This window comes from Peromyscus leucopus, chromosome 8b (assembly GCF_004664715.2).
Source record: "Peromyscus leucopus breed LL Stock chromosome 8b, UCI_PerLeu_2.1, whole genome shotgun sequence".
NCBI classification, from domain to species: Eukaryota; Metazoa; Chordata; class Mammalia; order Rodentia; family Cricetidae; genus Peromyscus; species Peromyscus leucopus.
In genome coordinates, this window is record NC_051086.1 from 29,299,443 (window position 1) to 29,320,017 (window position 20,575).

General features: G+C 42.6%; 1 protein-coding gene across 2 annotated transcripts; it reads left to right on the top strand.

The window, feature by feature from the left end:
• Positions 1-568: 568 nt before the first annotated feature.
• Mpv17l (MPV17 mitochondrial inner membrane protein like) lies at positions 569-12,206 on the top strand. Of its 2 annotated transcripts, none has more exons than XM_028858380.2 (4): positions 569-944; positions 4,936-5,006; positions 10,051-10,080; positions 10,248-12,206. In XM_028858380.2, exons 1-4 carry the CDS (start codon positions 635-637, stop codon positions 10,419-10,421), a joined length of 585 nt encoding a protein of 194 aa, XP_028714213.1. In that variant the 5' UTR covers positions 569-634; the 3' UTR covers positions 10,422-12,206. The 2 variants fall into 2 exon arrangements, with proteins under 2 accessions (XP_028714213.1, XP_028714214.1); XM_028858381.2 differs by having other exon boundaries at positions 811-889.
• The last annotated feature ends 8,369 nt before the right edge of the window (positions 12,207-20,575 follow it).

The following is a 20,575-nucleotide window of genomic DNA, read 5'->3' on the forward strand; positions in this document are numbered from 1 at the left end:
GTTGCTTTCTTTATTTTTATTGCAATAGTTGGAGAAATTGCAGCCAGGGCCTTCTGCATGCTAGGTAATCACTACTACATAGCTTCACATCAGCCCCACATCTTTTGAAATAGGATTCACGTGTCACAAAATTCACCATTTTAAATTGGACCCTGTGGCATAAACCTACAATCCCAGAACTTGGGAGGTGGAGGCAGGAGGATGGGAGTTGAAAGTCGTCCTCAGCTACATAAGGAGTTGGGGTCCAGCCTGGAACACGTGAGACCCCGTCACAAACAAACAAACAAACAAACAAACAAACAAATCCCAATTTTAAAGTGTAGGAGCCACTAGTTTTGAGCATATTCACAAAGTCGTGAGGTCATCTCCAATGCCCCGATGGCAGCCACAGTTCTTACAATGCCCGGCCTTTGGAAATGACAGATCTGCTTTCTGTCTGAGTGCTTCTCCTCCTGGAGATTTCTTGGAAATTGTCCAAACCTTGTGGACTCTGCACATCGAAGAGGCTCCGCCCTCTTGGTGGCCAGTCGTCACGGGATTGGGCACGCGGGTTGGGTGTGCATAGTGGTGTCCAATCACTCCGGCGCCTGCGGCTCAGTCAGGTGTGCAGGCGCGGAAGGCACCCCGGGTGGGTATGGCGACCTGGTGGCGTGCGTTTCCACGCGCAGCACGGCGCTATCCGTGGCCCACCAACGTGCTGCTCTACGCTGGTCTTTTTTCAGCGGGTGATGCGCTGCAGCAGCGGCTGCGGGGAGGCCCGGCTGACTGGCGCCAGACGCGGCGCGTGGCCACTCTGGCTATAACCTTCCACGGGAACTTCAACTACGTGTGGCTGCGCCTTCTGGAGCGCGCGCTTCCGGGCCGCGCGCCGCGCACGGTCCTGGCCAAGGTGCTGTGCGATCAGACTGTCGGTGGGCCGACTGCCCTCTCTGCCTTCTACGTCGGTGAGGGGCCTAGGCGAGGCTCAGAGTCTGGGATTGGGGCACTGGAGGCCGGGCAGGAGGCGCGGGGTTGGGGGTGGGGGAATGGAGAGTGGGGACTATGGGCCGCGGAGACCGGAGATCTGAAGCCACTGGGTCTGAGGCAGGAGGTGACATCTCTGCTGCCAGAGAACCAGGGCTAGAAGGAAGCCTTGAAGCAGCGACAGGAGGTCTGAACATAGTGGGAAGTGAGGTTTTCGTGAGAAAGAATTTTAGGGGCTGCTGGCTGGGGGAACTGGAGATCCAGCATGCCAGGGATTTAGGGGGTTGGTGTCAGGTTGGCGATGTTCAGGAGTGGCGGTGGGGGCGGGGATCTATTTTCCTTTAGAAAAGGGCACATCCAAGACACCCTTGCTTGGCCCCGTAGCAGCTGCATCCCTGGGCTCCACCTGCCCTGCAGCCAATACATCAACCAAAAATGAGGGGGCAGAGTGGGTGGAATCTGTGATTATAGAAAAGTCATCTCCAGGGCCTTAGCCTTGCTTGGGCAACAAGATTTCCCTGCATGGGTCACACAGAGAATGAAAGGGGGCTGTATACTTGAGAAGGAACTCTCATCACTCTGGCCTGGATGGCCTGGCCTTGGGAAACGTTTCTGCCTGATTTACTGAAAACAACAAAAGGTCTCATGGTTTCTCTCCTCAGCGATTTCTGTACCCTCAAAGGCAGTGGCAGCTGGGGAGGGTCATTCAGTATTTGGAGAGTCTTCTCCAGGGCCTTGGGGATGTTAGATCACCAACAATTGAACCTAAAGCCTCAGGCCTCAAGCTGTGTCAACTAGACTATATCCCCAGTCTTTAGTTTGTTTTAAATTTTGAGACAGGGATTCACTAAGTTGCTCAGGCTGGCCATGAACTTGTGATTCTCCAACTTCAGGCTTCCAAGCTGCTGGAATGACAAGCCTGCCCCACCTGTCCCAGCCTGTCAGGGTCTTCTTAAACCAACTGAGGGTTAGCAAACCATCTAGAAGAAACTTCCCCTCTGGGGAAGGTATTTAAGGGAGACTGTATTCACTTCCTTTTCTTCTGTAGCCCACAGGAAACATCAAAGACCTGGTGGCCTGTTACAGTCTCAGCTAATGCCATGCTAAGGAGGTCAGTGAAGTCAGAATAGACAAGCAGAGAGCAAGAGCTTTCTGATTTGCTCATGCGCTGTGCCTTGTTCCCTGGTGTGGTCTCTCAGCTAGCTTTGCAAATGGATTCCTGTAGTTACTACAGCTTGGTCAGTAGTGAAGGAGTTAGGAGCCAGGACTGGCCACTTGACAGGCTAGATTCCTATTGAATCTTTGAGCTACCACTTAGGCAGATATACCCAAAATTCCCATGTTATAAATGAGAAAACAGGCATGGAGGGGTTGGAAGTCCACCGGAAGACAGCACAGTCCAGGCTTTTAGCCATGTTTTTCATCTTGATATTGGTGGTCATAGTATGTGTGATCACCCTGAGACTAGGAAATGGTGCTGTCCCAGGGTGTGGGAGATGTAGCTGGAGAATTTCTCTCCAGCTCCCGCCAAGCCCTGCCAGTCCCGGACCCACTTATAAAATAAACACACCAACTCTTATATTATTTAAACTGCTCGGCCATTAGCTCAGGCCTACCATTGTCTAGCTCTTACTCTTATGCTCAGCCCATTTCTGTTAATCTATATGTTGCCATGTGTTCCATGGCTTTACCTGGTACCTCTACATGATGCTCCCTGAACGGCAGCTGGTGTCTCCTCCCTCTGCCTTCCTCTCCTTTTCTTCTCTCCTCTCTGTTAGTCCCACCTATACTTCCTGTCTGGCTGCTGGCCAATCAGTGTTTTATTTATACAGAACGATATCCACAGCAGGGAGACACCTGTGATGAAGGCCTGAGGCCTTCTGTTATATCACTGGTCTGGACTTTTGCTGGTTCAGTCTCCTCTGTTTCATGTTACAGTGAGGGGGAACTTGGGTGTGGGAGTTGAAAACTGATACTCAGGTAGTACACCTGGACAGGTTCTTCTCTTCCACTCCCTAAAGCACTTCATTTTTAGACAGAGCCATGCTGGGTAGTGTAATCTGGCCTTGAGCTCATGGCAGTCCTCCTGCCTCAGCCTCTTGTTTGCTAATTTTACAGGGTCACCATGACTAGCTATCTTTTCCTTCTTTAAACTCTTCTCATCTGAGTTAGTTGTTAGGAGGGTCAAATAATGTGGTGATATGAGTACTTAGCATTAACTGGGTAAGCAGGTCACAGCACTACAATATTTGCTGGGTTTTGTTTTGAGTCTCATTCTTCTTTTTTTAAGATTTATTTATTTATTTTATGTATATGATTTTTCTATCTGCATGTCTTTAAAGAGGGCAGCAGATCCCACTAGAGATGGTTGTGAGCCACTATGTGGTTGCTGGGAATTTAACTCAGGACCTCTGGAAGAGCAGCCAATGCTCTTAGCCACTGCGCCATCTCTCCAGCCCTCTTGAGTCTCATTCTAAGAATCTCCTGCCATTGGCTGATAACTCTCATATCCCCAACCCCCACCCAAGTGCACAATCAGGGCTGTTAGAAAATTTTAAATGCTGTTATTTTTACACTCTCCTTTAAAAGTGAGGTTTTGGCTCTGTTTCTTGAATGTTAAACTCTGGTAGGAATATACTGATGGGAAATGTGTAGTTGCTAGAATGTCCAGGGCCGAGTAGTTTTTATTTGTTTGTTTGTTTGTTTTTGAGACAGGGTTTCTCTGTGTAGTTTTGGTGCCTGTCCTGGATCTTGCTGGCCTCGAACTCACAGAGATCCATCTGGCTCTGCCTCCCGAGTGCTGGGATTAAAGGCGTGCGCTACTACCACTTGGCTATTTTTAGTTTTTAAAGGAATGGATTTCGAGTGAGAATGTGGCAGTGTTGCTCAGTGGTAGAGGGTAAGCTTACCATGCTTCAGGCCACAGGTTTAATCCCAGCACAAATAAAAAAGAACAAAAGGAAGGAAGGAGATGAAAAGGGAAAAAGATTGAAGTGTTTTTTGTTTTGTTTTCAGAGTTGGGGCTGGAGCTGCACCTCAGCGGAGTGCTTGTTTAGCACCCGGGCTCTGCCCCCAGCAACACCTCGCTGGGCATGGTGGTTCCCATCCATAGTTCCAGCGCTTGGGAGGCAGAGGCAGGAGGATCCAGTCATCTTTGGCTACCTAATAGTGAATTTGAGAACAACCTATGACACTTGAAGTTCTGTCTCACAAAACAACAAATAGGCTGGGCGAAGTGGCTCACGCCTTTAATCCCAGCACTCAGGAGTCAGAAACAAGCAGATCTCTGTGAGCTGGAGGCCAGCCTGGGCTACAGAGCTCCAGGGTAGCAAGGGGTATATATAGAGAGGAAAGGAAGGGCTGGAGAGATGACTTAACAGTTAAAAACACTTCTTCCTGCAAAATACCAGGCTTCAATTTCCAGCACCCACATTGCAGCTTACAAGCATCCACAGCACTGTGGTATGCATACATATGAGGAAAACATTCAAATACATAAAATAAATCTAAATTTTTAAAAATACTTTAAAAACAAAAACAAATAAGGGGACAGAAAGATAGCTCAGCTGGTAAAGGCACTTGCTGCTAAGCCTGACAACCTTGGAACTGACCCCAGAACTTGTTCTCTGACCTCCACACTTGGGCAGTGGCAAGTGCAAACACACACAATAAATAAATAAAGCAAGCTCATTATTCAATGCAGAATTAGCCACATTTTGTGGATTTTTCATTTAGATAAATAATCATTCTGCTGTATCTTTTATAACTCACTATTCTCATTTCCTACTTGGTGTTCCTTTAAAACTTGGTTTTAAAATAGAGATATTCTTGTTTTCCTGTTGGGTCAACAGCAACATAGTAAATGGTTGGAATTGGATGTGCCTGGATGCTGTTGGGATGAGAAACTTGAACACACTATTAGATAGTAACCGTTCTGTTTCTAAAATCCTTGTGGTATATTTCTATAAATAGGTATGAGCATTCTCCAGGGAAAGGATGACATATTTTTGGACCTGAAGCAGAAATTCTGGAATACATATAAGGTAAGACTGGCTTTTGAAATTGTAATCATATCTTTTTAAATATTTTAAACATTAAAGAACACTTACTTTAGGGGTTGTTGAGAAGACTCAGTGGGCAAAGGAATTTGCTGCCAAGCCTGAGGACCTGAGTTCTATTCCTGGGATTTACATGGTGATAGGAAAGAACTAACTCTAACGGTTGTTCCTGAACTCCACATACTTGGTATGGCCTGCCTGCACTTGTGAATGAATGTTCTCACAAGTAGGCACACAGACAGACAGATATCTCTGTCTCTCTCTCACTTCCTCTCTCACACACACACACTCTAAATGAATGTGTTTTTTTCTTTTTTTTTTTATCGGACTGAGGACCAAACCCAGGGCCTTGTGCTTGCTAGGCAAGCGCTCTACCACTGAGCTAAATCCCCAACCCCAAATGTGATTTTTAAAAAGAAACATTTTAATACAACTTTTTTCCCCACTGAAGATTGAACTTATACCTAATGACAAGCACTGAGTTCCATGCCTGCCTCCTTGACTGCTTGCTTTGAGATGGGGTCTCATACAACCCAAATTGGCCTTGAATTCTTGATCCTCCTGCCTCCACCTCCCAAGAGCTGAGATTACAGACATGTGCCATCATGCTGAGCTCCCTAGCTTTTCAAAATTAATGACATTATTTATTTAGTGGAATGATGGGGTTTAGGAGTGTGGAAGTCAGAGGACAATGTGTGGGAGCCAGGGATTGAACTCAGGTCATCAGACTTAGCAGCAAGCTCCTTTTACCCACTGAACCATCTTGCTAGCCCACCTAGCTTTTCTTTTAGTCTCTTCTTTCCCTTTTCCTCCCTTCTTTCTTTTCTTTCCTTCCCCTTCCTTCCCTTTTTCCCTCCCTCCCGCCTTCCGTTCTTTCTTGAATCATGGACTCTAAGTTGACCACATGGCATTCAGTTCGCTGTAGCTCAGCCAGCCATGAACTGTTGATTCCTGGAATCCTCAACCTTTTGAGGAGCTGGGATTACAGTTGAGGCCACCAGGACCAGCTTAAAACAACTATGATGAAATCAGGCTTACAGTTTGGTTGATCTGGGAATACAATATTTTGAAAAAGATCTGTCTTAATTTGTTGTAGTTTGTTTTATTTTGAAAATGAACATCTTGGCCGGGCGGTGGTGGCGCACGCCTTTAATCCCAGCACTCGGGAGGCAGAGCCAGGCGGATCTCTGTGAGTTCGAGGCCAGCCTGGGCTACCAAGTGAGCTCCAGGAAAGGCGCAAAGCTACACAGAGAAACCCTGTCTCGGAAAACCAAAAAAAAAAAAAAAAAAAAAAGAAAATGAACATCTTGTAATGTTGCCAAATTGGTGTACAACTTTTGGACTCAAGCAGTCTTCCTGCCTCAGCCTCCCAAGTAGCTGAGACTGTAGGTCAGTGCACTAAATGTTTCTAGCTTGAATATGTTGGGATGGATACATTTGAGGAGGCCTCAGGGCATCTACTTCTCAGGGATGGGAAATAAACACTATCACTGCATTCACACAGGTGTTCACGATGATTTCTGACTTCATTAGATTTATTCTTATAAGCAATCACAATTTATTCAATAGGTTTCCAAACCTATTCACAAAACAGGATTGTAGGCTGTGGGTCAGCAAGGAATCGTTCCCTCTGCCAGTGCATCCAGGTGTGAGTTCTGTTGAGTCTTTGTGAAAAGAGCCTTCTGGATGACACAAAGGTGTTTCCCGAGATTATTCCTAGTGAAGCAAATCCCCTGTTGTGTTCTTTATTCAGTACAAAGGTATATGTTGCTGTTGATCCAACACTACCCATCATTCAGTGAAGGCTTATTGTCTTCAGGCCTGGCAAAGTCAGTGACATTTCTCAGCTCTGACACAGCAATTCAATTAATAATAACAATCAGATAGATAAATTTTTAGGATTCCAGGATATTCCTAGTATCTTACAGGTACTTAATCCTCTATTCAGAGCAGTGCTGAGGGGTAGAGCTATAGCTTGGAGGTAGAAGTGTTTGTTTAGTGGGAGTGGGGAGGAGAGCTCTCAGTTTAAAAACACAAAAGCCAAAACAAAACGAAACCATATTGAGCTATCACCTGCACTGTTTCTAGAATCTTCTGATGAATGGTTATAAGCCCCAGAAGCAACATTGCTCATTTGATGATTGAAGGCAAAGGGGAGATTTGAACTGTAGAACCCCCTGAATCACTATAGTTAGGGACATTTCCTGCAAGGAAGGGGTTTAGAACTCTTTTTATTTTTTATTTCTTTTGGTTTTTGAGACAGGGTTTCTCTGTGTAGTTTTGGTGCCTATCCTGGGTCTTGCTCTGTAGACCAGTCTCGCCTTGAACTCACAGAGATCCACCTGGCTCTGCCTCCTGAGTGCTGGGATTAAAGGTGTGCACCACTGCCGCCCAGCTGGGTTTAGAACTCTTGCTACTTCTCTTGGAATAGAAATTGTGCCTCCACAGAGACTTTGGAATGTGATTTCCTTGTCCTTTATTTTAGAAGGGGGAGTATCAAGAGAGATACACACATATGACATGTTTTATTTGTTTTGTTTTTTTTGTTTTGTTTTTTTGTTTTTTAATTGGTTTTTCGAGACAGGGTTTCTCTGTGTAGCTTTGGGCCTTTCCTGGAACTCACTTGGTAGCCCAGGCTGGCCTCGAACTCACAGAGATCCGCCTGGCTCTGCCTCCCGAGTGCTGGGATTAAAGGCGTGCGCCACCACCGCCCGGCTACATGTTTTATTAATTTATATATTTATTGGTTTTATTCTTTGTTTTGAAACATGGTCTCACTATGTACCCAGGCTGGCCCAAACCTACTCTGTACTCAAGGCTGGTCCCAAAATGTACAGTAATCCTCATGCCTCAGCCTCCTGAGTGCTGAGATTATAGACATTGTAGGCCACCACAATGTGCTGTACATCTAATGTTAGAAAGAACAGGAAGCAGGATTGGAAGTGCAGGTCATTGGTAATCTCCTCCCCCAGTGTTGCCTTGGGTGCAGTCGTGGGAACCCTGGCTTATCTTCTGTTTTTATTCCTTTTTGGGACTGGGATCAGACCCAAGTCCTCACGTATGTAAGGCAAGTAACGTATCACTACCTACTTACCCTAGTCCTACCTCTATTATTGTTATTATTGAAACAGGTCTCATGTAGCTAATGTTGTCACTGAGCTGAGGATGACCTTGTGTGCTGGGATTTGAACCCAGAGATTTGTGGATGCAAGGCACTCTACCAACTGAGCCATATCCTCAGCCCTATTTTCTTATTTTTTGTAGTGCTAGAGAATGACCTTGGGCTTCAAGCATGCTAGACATGCATGCTACCATTGAGTTATACCCAGCTCTTTTTTGAGACTTGGAACTTGCAATCCTCCTGCTTTAGTTTCCCAAGTAGCTGGGATCACACATTCTCCTAAGTAGCCTGTGCCTCATTTTCCTCCATTTTCTTTCCCCTTCCATTCCGTTCCCTCTTTTTCCTACAGTGCTGGGGCTGGGATTCAGGGCCCAGTACATGCGCCATCTTAGCCTCTCTGATTCTGCCTGAGCTGCCCTGCTGTGCTGGGGTTGGGCGGTGAGTCTTCCCAGCACTGGTGTTCACCAGGTGTTACTCAGCACTGTACTGTGAGCAACGGCCTGCTCTTCTGTCCCAGCCACTTCTTTATTGTGGGTGTGTACTCTGGGGTTCTTGTTTTCTTCCAGGCTTTAAAACTCATTACTGGGTTTAATTCTTTTTGGTGCTCGCAGCATTCCAGAGTTGGTCAGTGGGAGATCCTTCAAGCTGATTTCTGTGCCCCTACAGAAAGACCCCTGTGTTACACACACACACACACACACACACACACACACACACACACATACACACACACATTCTACCTCCTAGTGGCTAGGATTAAAGATTTGCCATCACGCCTGGCTCATGTATTGTATTTTCTAAAAATTAATTATTGATAGTTAAATTAATACTTATAACCCCAGCACTCAGAAGGCTGAGGCAGAAGGACTGCCATGAGTTTGAGATCAAACTGAGGTACAGAGCAAGACCCAGTTACAAAAGCAAATAAATTAAAAGAGAAAGATTTTAAAAATTAAGAGGATGGCGAGATGGCTCAGTGGGTAAATGGGCCTGAGTTCAGTCTCCAAGATTCCCGCAAGTATCTTCACACACACACACACACACACACACTAAATAAATGTAAGAAGAAATTTGTAATGTCAGCCAATCTTGTTCTGTACCAAGAGATAGCATAGATATATTGTTTGCATATTGTTCCATAAAGAACTGTTTGGAGCCAGGCGGTGGTGGTGCACACCTTTGATCCCAGCACTCGGGAGGCAGAGGCAGGTGGATCTCTGTGAGTTCAAGGCCAGCCTGGTCTTCAAAACAAGTTCTAGATAGCCAGAACTACACAGTGAAGCCCTGTCTCAAAAAACCAAACCAACCAACCAACCAAACAAGCAACCAACCAACCAAACAAACAAACAACCAAACAAAAAGAACTGTTTGGATAAACCAGCTTTTTTTGTGCATGCCTTTAGTTCCAGCAGTGGAGAAGCAGAGACAGGTGAATCTCTGTGAGTTCTAAGCCAGCTTGGTTTATAGAGTGGGCAAAACTCCAGGCCAATCAATGATACATAGTGATACCCTATCTCAAAAATTTTTTGGGGGGGTCAGGGGTTGGAATATACTTTGAAAAATTCACTGATAAAAACATATGTATATTATATGCTGTTACTCACTTGGAAATTATAATATATAAATACATGTGATTATTTTTAAAGTACCTATTTCTTCCAGAATTTCTGACTGAAATTTTATTCTGTACTTATAACTAACAAAAGGTGTACTGGCTTACAAGTTGTGTCCTCAAGTCTCCACCTGCTCTATTCTCAAGGTATCAAGATGTCTTCATTTAATCAGCTCAGAGTACAACCTAGTCCTACTGGGCACCCTACGTGCCTGGCATTTCTTAGTCTCTTATAGAATGAACTGTGCTTGCTTTGTAACTAGACAGCATTCTAATGAGGGTTTTCTTTATTCCAGAGTGGTCTGATGTACTGGCCTTTTGTGCAGGTGAGTGCAAATCTATAGAGAATCTGGGGCTGGGTCTTGGCGCAGTGGTAGAGCATTTGCCTAGCATGTGCTAGGCCCTGAGTTCAGTCCCTAGCGTGGAATAAAAACAAAACCCAAAACAAGATCTGTTACCTGTCCATTCCTAATAGACTCTCTTTGCATTGCAGCTAACCAACTTCAGCCTTGTCCCTGTGCACTGGAGAACAGCTTATACGGGACTGTGTGGTTTCCTCTGGGCCACCTTCCTCTGCTTTTCTCAGCAGAGCGGTGATGGCACAGTCAAGTCCATGTTCATCTTCTTTCGCAGGAAAGAGGTGGGTGACGGGCCTCCAGAGAAGTGAGGAGTCCAGGACTCCCTTCCAGACTCAGTTACATTTCTCCATTGCTCTCAATCACCTGCAGCAGGCCTGCTTCACTGAGCAGTTACTATGGGCTCCATAGGCCACTTGTTTCAAAATGATTGCTTTAACTGTTATCCAAACCCTTCCTATTCATTCCAGTCTGAAAGTCTTGTTTTCCTGATGTTTTCACATCTCTAATGCTTTGGTTAAAATTACAACAGTGACAGGTGATATTTTAGAGTTATTAATACTTTTATTCTAATATAAGACCAGTTGCATTAAAAAAAACCCTCTAGTTTTGATTGTTTATATTTCTAGCCTAAACTCTCAGGCAATTTCCTACACACTTTGGGATCAAATTGCCTTTTGTCCTTATAGTAAGTTTCTATCTATATAGAATTCAGTCAAGAAGATTGAATAACCAGCCTCCTCAGATACTCAATAATAATTTATTATTACACCAACAATAAAATTCTGTAAGCAGATGTTTTTATCTTCAAAAAGGAATAATGTTGGATATCTGCTATATAGAATATTTTATTGTTGCTGTCTACTTGTTTTCTTTCTAAGATAGGGTCTCTCTTTGTGTAGCTCAGGCTGCCCTGGAACTTACTATGTACCTACCCCAGGTTGGGCTTCAGTCTTTCAAGTGCTGAGATTACAGGCATGAGCCATCATGTCTTACTCCTCTACTTTTATATTATACCATTCAAGTGTACTACTCTTTAATTGATATCTTCTAGCTTTGAGAAGATACAATTGACAAGCACTCTAATTCCTACATACATGAAATAAAATATTTGGCTTCTTAATGAACTATATTAAATGAAAATTCTAGAAAACTAATCATTTTCTTCCTCTCTAAGGAAGAACTCTAATCTATACTCTACCAGTGTACACAGTTTGCAGTAATCCTCTTGCCTCTGCCTTCCAAATGCTGGAACTACAACATGAGCCATGCCTGGCTTTGTGTGTGTGTGTGTGTGTGTGTGTGTGTGTGTGTGTGTGTGTGTGTGTGTGTTTATGGTACTAGGGATAGAACATAGAGTCTTGCACATGCCAGGCAAAAGCTCTGTCACTAGCTACACCCCAGGATGCTGACAGTATTCTTTTATAATTCAGTGCTTTAAAGTGGACTCAAGAAACATCAGCCAGTCTTTCACATTTATTCAGTTTATCTAATCTCAGCCAGCCACCATCAGGTTTCAAAATTATATAAATAACAAGGTGTGGAGGTGTGTGCCTGTCTACTTGGGAGACTAGTGGAGGAGGATCACTTCAGCCTAGGAGTTCAAGACTGCACTGGACAAAACAGCAAGTCCCTGTCTCAAAACTATAAAAATAAAAAATTTAAGACTATGACTGTCTCAAGAAATTTCAACAATCTCTCCTAAAAATGACCCCCATGGGTCTGTTGCTTCTACTGGCATACTTGACAAATTTCAAAACATGAAACACTGAATTCTGAGTTTATCTTGAGAATGTACATTTAAGGTCATTTTTAGAATTCATACTTAAATTTCTAAGCAAGTAATTTATATGGTTTGTAATATGTTTGTATTGTCTAAGTGACTAAGCTATTGGAATGTAATAGATATGAATGTATTTTATGTTAGGGCAATAGTAAGAACATTTCTTGGTGACTGTATGCTTTTGAAAGTTGGGTGGCTTTAGTGGCCTGCCTGTGTTCAGTAGGTGGGAATGGGATCCCTGGGGCAACAGGGCTTTACTTGAGCAGCTGAATGGAATTAATGAGCTCAGGATTCAGCAGGAGATATTGCATCAGTTTGGATGAGAATGGCCCCCATTGACTCATAGATTTGAATGCTTAATCATCAGGGAGTGGAACTGTTTGAAAGGATTAGGAACTGTGGCCTTGTTGGAGTGGGTGTGGCCTTATGGAAGAAGTGTGTCACTGGGGGTGGGATTTGGGGTTTCTGAAGCCCAAGCCAGGTCCAGTGTCTCCCTCTCTTCCTGTTGCCCGAGGATCCAGTTGTAGAACTCTCAGCTGTTTCTCTAGCACCATGTTTGCCAGCATGCCACCATGCTTCTCACCATGATGAAGGGAGAAGGTAAAAGCACCGTGGCCTGAATACTGCCATTTTGACTTCAAACTCCATTTTACTTGCAGGGTTAAATAAAGTTCTGGTTCCCAAGTCCTAGGAGAGCTGAGAACTTTCCAATAGCTGATCCTACCTCTCCCTTAAACAATAGAAATAATCACTATGCATCTTTAGTTCCCTAGAAACAATATCACTGTTCGTAACAACAGAAGGAACAAATGAATCTGATTGGTTGGACTGAAAGGCTTGCATTGTATATTGATTAACAATGAAGGAACACCCTAATTTCTAAATCCTGATTGGTGAAAATTGTAACTGTAACTTGGCAACAAATGTTTGTGATTTTTGTGCTTATAAACCCCACTTCTGCCCTTTCTTGGGGCTGTCAGGAGAAACAAGGCTCCCAAGTCCTTGTCCTGCAGCCCTGATCAATCAGTGCCCTGTTTATGTGGTGATTTAATAAAATCTTTGGAACCCATAAGTGTTGCCTCTCTCTTTCTTCATGGTGCATAATGGGCTAGGTATGACACAATAACGGACTAGACCTAATTAAATGCTTTCCTTTATAAGAGTTGCTGTGTTCATAGTGTCTCTTCACATCAATAGAACACTGACTAAGACAATCAGTAATGGGGAGAGAGATCAAAGAAAGGTACCCTGTGTCAACCTCTGGCCTCCATGGGCACACACATATCTGTGAACATCCATACACATACATGCATACTATCTTCACATACACACACACACACACACACACACACACACACACACACACACACACAGAGATGATGATGTGCCTGACCTCTGACTTTGACACACACACAGACATGCACACAACTATGTAACTATGTATATGTATAAATATACAGATACAGAATGTACTGAGATGTAGCTCAGTGGCACAATTCTTGCCTAGGGGTTATTCAAAGAAGGAGAAAGAGGGCAGAAGACAGGATAAAGGGAGGCAGATAGAGGAAGGAAGGACTAACAATATTCTCTGGCCATTTCTCAGCTTTGCAAAAATGTAGTGCTCCGGTGCAGTAGCTTTGTAATTAAAAGCCATGTATAATTAGTACCTTATTGGAAGTTACTGTCTTATCCATATCATAGTATAGTGAGAATTAGACCATTTGAGAGCTGGTGACAATTTTTGTAAGAACTGAGTTTGAGAACTTGTTTTAGTATTTCCATGTTTTTCTCAGTATGTGCTTAGTGCCTACAGCAGAGTCAATGAAATTTGTCAGTTAGGGATTTGTTTTTGGGAAAATTTAATTACTATCTGGTCTGTAGCAGAAGAAATCATATAATGACTAAAAGAAATTAGAGATACTTGGCTGGTATGGTGTCTCATTCCTGTCATAACAGCAGGGAGACACAGGCAGGATGACCAGGAGTTCAAAGTCATCCTCAGCAAGTTCAAGGCCACCTTGGGCTACATGAGCCCATCTGAAAGACAAAGCAAAACCAAAACAAAATCCAATTTAGAAAAGAGAAGAAAAGAAAAGGAGGGCCTGGAGAAGTGGCTCATTGGTTAAGAGCATTGTCTGCTCTTGCAGAGGATGGCGGTGGGGTTGGTTCCCAGCTCCCACATGGCAGCTCACAACCTCTTGTAACTCCAGTTCCAGGAGATCCAACACCCTTGGCTCCTCAGGCACCAAACATGCACTCAACACACCCATACAGATAAAATAAAAATAATTTTTAAAAAAACTCTGAGAAAGGTCAGGTGTGCCAGTCAGATCTCTGAGTTCAAGGCCAGCCTGCTCTACATTGTTGAGTTCCAGGTCAATCAGAGCTGCAAAGTGACACTAAGAAACACAGTTACTAAAAGTTATGGTTACAGTGTAAAGAAGAAAACACTTTAACATTCTAGTACTTCACCAACAATTGTTACTTTTGTTTTTAACCATTTGAGGAGGGAAATTTTCTTCCCCATTTCCTTTACATTAAAATCTAGAGTTAAAGAAAATTAACTTCTGCCTTTGGAGTGTATCTAAATAGGGCTTACATATTAACTATGTAACTGCACTGGACCAAATTAAATGTATCTCTTCTAAAGACATAGATGATCCAAGGTACAGTTCCTAAGTCATATGCCCTTCTGACTGCCTTGATTACCGTTTTCCTTTTAAAGACCATCATCCTTCATGATTGATTTGGAGCTATGAAAAAAATTACTATTTTTTTCTTCACAGGCCATTTACTTCTAGCTCATTTGAATTTTATATACATTTCTACAGTGTTTAACAAAACACATTATGTCTAGAACACACTTGACATATCCAGGAGATAGCTTTCATTTACAATTAGGTTCACGGTAGCTAGAATTTTCCTGCCTTGCCCATAGTCAGGACAATCTTTGTCACCCGCTAGTCCCACAGCCGCTCAAACCCAACCAAGTAAACACAGAGACTTATATTGCTTACAAACTGTATGGCCGTGGCAGGCTTCTTGCTAACTGTTCTTATAGCTTAAATTAATCCATTTCCACAAATCTATACTCTGCCATGTGGCTCATGGCTTACCGGCATCTTTTCATGCTGCTTTGTCCTGGTGGCGGCCGGCAGTGACTCCTTTTGCCTTCCTGGTCTTTCTTTTCTCCTTTCTGTTAGTCCCGCCTATACTTCCTGCCTAGCCACTGGCCAATCAGTGGTTTATTTATTGACCAATCAGAGCAACACATTTGCCATACAGAACATCCCACAGCAGTTCATTGTTGTTGATTTTTTTGTTTTTAAATCTTTTGGCTCTTTACTTTTTTTTGTCTTTGGGGGGCCTGCCACCCAGCTCTCAAATAAATCACATGTAGGCTTATTCTTTCTTATAATGCCTGGCCTTAGCTTGGCTTATTTCTAGCCAGCTTTTCTTAACTCAAATTATCTTGTCTACCTTTTGCCTCTGGGCTTTTTATCTTTATCCGATATACCGTTCTTTATTTTGTACTCTGTAGCTTGCTGTGTAGTTGGGTGGCTGACCCCTGGAGTCCAACTCCATCTCTTGCTTCTCCATCTCTCTTTCTTTTTTCTCCTATTTATTCTTTCTGCCTGTCAGCCCTGCCTTTCCTTTCTCCAGCCTTGCTATTGGCCATTCAATTCATTATTAGACCAGTCAGGTGTTTTAGACAGGCAAAGTAACACAGCTTTACAGAGTTAAACAAATGCAACATAAAAGAATGCAACATATCTTTACATCATTAAACAAATGTTCCACAGCATAAACAAATGTAACACATCCTTAATATTCTACATTTCCCCCTTTTTGTCTAAATAAAAATGAAAAATTTTAACTTAATACAGTGAAACTATATACAATAAAAACAGTTATCAAGTAAGAATTACAGTTACAATATTCAGTCCATTGTATTTAGCAAATTTAGAGAAAACATTCTACCATTCATCCCATCTTAGTGACTCCAAAGTTTTATACCTAATTTACTATCTATCATAACTAAGGAAAACTGAAACTTTAATTATTTAGTCTTTAACTCCATCAAAGAAGGGTGTACTATTACCTGAGTAAACAGGAAGTGTATTCCAAGCAACTTCCAAAATTCTAGAAATGACAGAGACATCTGACTGTCTGAACAGTCATCCAAAGTTCCTCTGCAATGTTGGGGCATCCATCTTCAGCCTACAGGCCTAAAATATATGACTTTTCTGTGAAGCAGTAAATTTGAAGGCAAAGTTCATCAGTCACTTTCCTCTGTGTCTTGCAGAATGTCTGGCAGACTCTTCCATGAAGCAGTCATTTTGAAGGACTGTCCTGCCTTGTCTTGGCAAAGTTCAACAGTCTTTTTCCTGTGTCCCTGCTTGTCCAGCCTTACTATGCTGTCAGCAGTCAAAAGCAAGAGCAGTTTCTTTGCCCAGTGGCTGTCCTTGTCACAGCGAAAGTAAACTCTGATGGAGTTTCTTCGGTGCCCATCTTCCTTTTATAAAGTAAACTCTGATGGAGTTTCTTCGGTGCCCATCTTCCTTTTATAAAGTAAACTCTGATGGAGTTTCTTCGGTGCCCATCTTCCTTTTATAAAGTAAATTGGTGCTGCCAGGAGCAGATGTCTCTCACTGTCATGAAAAACTTTAGGTTATTAAACATCTTAAATGCCATATTCTGTAGATTTTTGAAGTGTTTGAAAATCATCTGTCTAAAATATACCTGCTTAACATTGAAAAATATACCTAATGTGATTACAAGCTTGATTATTACAGGTTAACTACTAAACTCATTTATTAATTACACATTGCATTTTTAAATGAGCAGAATAAGCATAATACCCTAAACAAGAGTAGAATCATGCATTCAGTATAACAAAAATAACTTTAAATTTATATCAATATACCAAAACCCATGCCAATGCAAAATATCTGAGATTAATGGTTGTCTTTTTATCCTATATTCCTATATTCCCCTAAATGATAACAATCATCCATAACCCACCAAAAACCAAAGACCACCCATCCCATCACTTGGGAATGTGGGCATCATGTTCTCCAGACTGCTTTCGGTTGTCTGTGATCAAAGACATCTTTAAGGGTCCCAGAGAAAATTTGAGAGAATGGCCAAGTTCTGGGAAGATCAGCAGTAACCTTTGTTGATATTTATCACCTGTCAAGATTCAGGAGGTCTCCCTTGATCAAATCTGATCCATATTAACCTAGAACAAATCCATAGCCTCTTGTTTCCTGTGGAAACAAAAGCAAAACTTCTTCTCCAAAGCATTTTTGACTTCCATTTTAAAGTTAAGGCATTCTTAAAATATCTAGATTGGTTTATTTCAGTGGTCATTTCAATCCCATATCTCTTAGCAGCTGTCATTTGCTTATCAACAATAAAAAAAAAGTTCAGAATCAACACAATAACATACAGGATCCAGACTCCCTGTGTATTTCCCATCTTAAGATGATTTTTTATTTTAAATTAATTTTACTCTTTCTTTAAAGATACTATTATTTTCAAACTATTTCTTTCTTTCTATGATTATCTATACCCATTTTCTTTTCTTCCTTAAGCCATTGTTAAATACACTGGAATCTGTTTAGAGGTTTTTTCCATATGGACCTCTTTTACTGTGTACCTTTAGTCTTTTTTGACCGTGTGAGCAAACTTTAAACTGCTAAGCTACAGCTGGGCCCTCTGAGAGGCTTTGGTGGCTGGCTCTGCCCAATTTTAGGTCCACGAGAGATGAGCCTAAAGCTTGAAGCCTGGTCAGAGGTGCATTTGATCAGGAACTGCATTCAGCCCCTGACCTGTGGAATGCTAGTGCCCTGCACTGTGGCAGGTGTTTTTACTTAGTTTTTTTTTTTTTTTTTTTTTTTTTTTTTTTTTTTTTTTGTTTCTATTTAGTATGGGGGAAAAAAGCTGTTTAAGTGCTCTGCTATAACTAGTTTCTTAAAGCAGCTATTTATTTTATTTTATTTGGTCAGCTTTCTCAGGCCCTACCTAGGTGGATTATTTGAGAGCCTCCCATTGGTAGGCCAAAATGTAGTTGTTTTTTTACTCTTTTGGCTCTTTACTGTTTTTGTCTCGGGGTGTCCACCACCCAGCCCTAATATTCTACAATGGTTCATCTTCCAAGAGTTAAAAAGCTAAAGGGTTTCTGTTCCTGAATTTTTTTTTGAGACAGGCTCTAATGTAGCCCAGGTTGTCTTGCAACTATGTAGCAGAGACTCTCCACTTCTGTTTCCCAAGTATCAGAGAATCTGAAGGGATTAAATTGTCACAAATGTGACCAAAACTATAGAAAATATTCTTTCAATATAGCCAGCAGCCTGAAAACAAAAAGGGAAATCTGAAATTTAAAGATAACATCCTTTAAGTTTAAAGATAAACATGAAGAAATGTGAGCATCAGCTAGCCAAATGCATAGAAGAGAGGTAACTTGTAGAGGGTATGAGCTCCGTGTGCTCACAGATAAGCACTAGAGGAACCGGGAATGGTAAACGAGTAGGGTTGTCTCTTTAAAGGAAGAGATTTATAATCTGTTTTCTGCCCAGAAGACTGGGGTGGGTATGGTTAACAGCCTAGTGACCTTTGTAGTATCTGTATGACTGAGACTGAATCTAGCTCCCCTATACTCTTACAAACAGGACCAGAGGTGGATAATAGCCTAGGTGACCTCTGTGCTATCTGTATGACTGAGACCACACCAGATCCTCCACAGACCTTTAAGATGATACATGTAGTCTTCTATAGAACCCATCTTCATGGAAGAGGTGACATGTACTTTGGAAAGAGTTTCAATGTAATTATGCCTTAAGCTTTATTGTGCATACAGGATTGTGTTACACCAGGAAACTTTTTCCCAAATTATACTATGATTAAAATGCCTAAAATAGGGGCTGGAGATATGGCTCAGTGGTTACGAGCACTGGCTGCTCTTTGAGAGAACTAGGTTCAATTCCCAGCACCCTCACACAGACAGGCATGTAGTCAAAACACAAATTTACAGAAAATAAAAAGAGATCATTGTTTTAAAATGCCTAAAATAAACTTCCTAGTGTCAGACTCTTGAAGTTTGAACCCACACCAGCTATTGAGTCATGTTGAGCCGGACTTCCTTCTTGCCTCATACAGATTGACACTCTGTTGGCCATGATATTTTCAGACCCGCCACACACACCCACACACACTGGGAAACCTTTGTGGTATAGATCCAATAAAAGCTGGTTCTGTCTACTTCCCATCTATTCCTTCACTGAATCTTTGTTTACCTGCCTCTCCCTCCAAGCCTGGCAGACCATTGTAACCTGTTGTGGATTTCCCACAATGCATGGTCATTCCCCATTTGCATATCTGACTGGCCTACAGGATTGAGATTGTACTTTTCACATTTGGACCTGAGGTGTTCAGCACAGGGTAGGCGTTTGACGGCAGCTGCAGTATGCTGACTGGTTTACTGAGGATGGTGGAATTACTGTCTCTATTACTTTTTGCTCTGGTTGGTTCTAAGCCAGGACTAGTCCCTTTTTGTCTCCTGTCTTGGTCTGCAGACAGCTCTACAAACCCTCTCCTTCAGCAGCTTCTGGCTACAGGTCCAGGGAATTCTATTGTTCCCTGGGGATGGCTTTCATTCTCTGGCTACATGTGCACACATCCCTCAGGCCTCTCTCTGACTCTAACCATCATGCTGGTTTCTACGGTTTGGGTGGAATCTCAGTATCCTGGATCATTGAACAACCCTTGTTCACATATGTCTGTAATGTATGCAAAATAAGTGTGAGTGATGCCCACTAACTTACAGCTGCATAGAATTCTTTAGAGGCTGGCAAGGTGGCTTAGAAGGTAAAGGCATTGGCTGTGTAAACCTGGCGATCACTGGAGCCCAATTCAAGATGGAAGAAACAACTACTGAAAGCTGTCCTTTGATTGCCACATGCACACTGTGGCACCTGAGCCTTCCCCTCCACCCCACTCTGTCTCACACATATTCACACAATAACAAGTTAAATTTTTAAAAATACTTGTGAGGATAAATGTGCTTGCCAAGTTTGAATGATGTCCTGAGTTTGATTTCTGAGATCCACATGGTAGAAGGAAAGAATTGACTCTCACAGGTTGACTTCAGATTTCCACCCAGGAGCAAACACACCAATAATAATAATAAAAAGAAAGTGTCCTTTTGGGAATCCCTGACATCATATGTCACTTATTTTTCCCATGTCCATTCCAGAAAACCTATATATCCTAAAGACAGACATTCAGCCAAGCAGCTAGGTGATTTTCCCCAAACAAGAGAATTGGCTACTTTCCCTTTTCAGTTATGAATGGTTGGAATGGACATGTTATGGGCTCTGTAAATCCTGGGGACTGAGTCTTAGTCCCTGTTAAATGACAACCCCTTTGGGGCTGAGATTCTCATCATGTTTGATGGTGGTTTTTAGCAAGCGACTGGGTGTGACTGATTTTCTCTGCCATGGACAAACACTTGGTTAAGTCTCTGCCGCATCCGAATACTGCCACTTCCTCACCATGACGAACACTTCTCTCTGTATACTCTATAACACCTGTATTCATTGGTGTCTTATTTCTCTGAGCCATGGGCCAGGAAGCTTGCTATTTTGTGTGAAAAGTGAAGTGCATCTGGGCAGTGGTGGT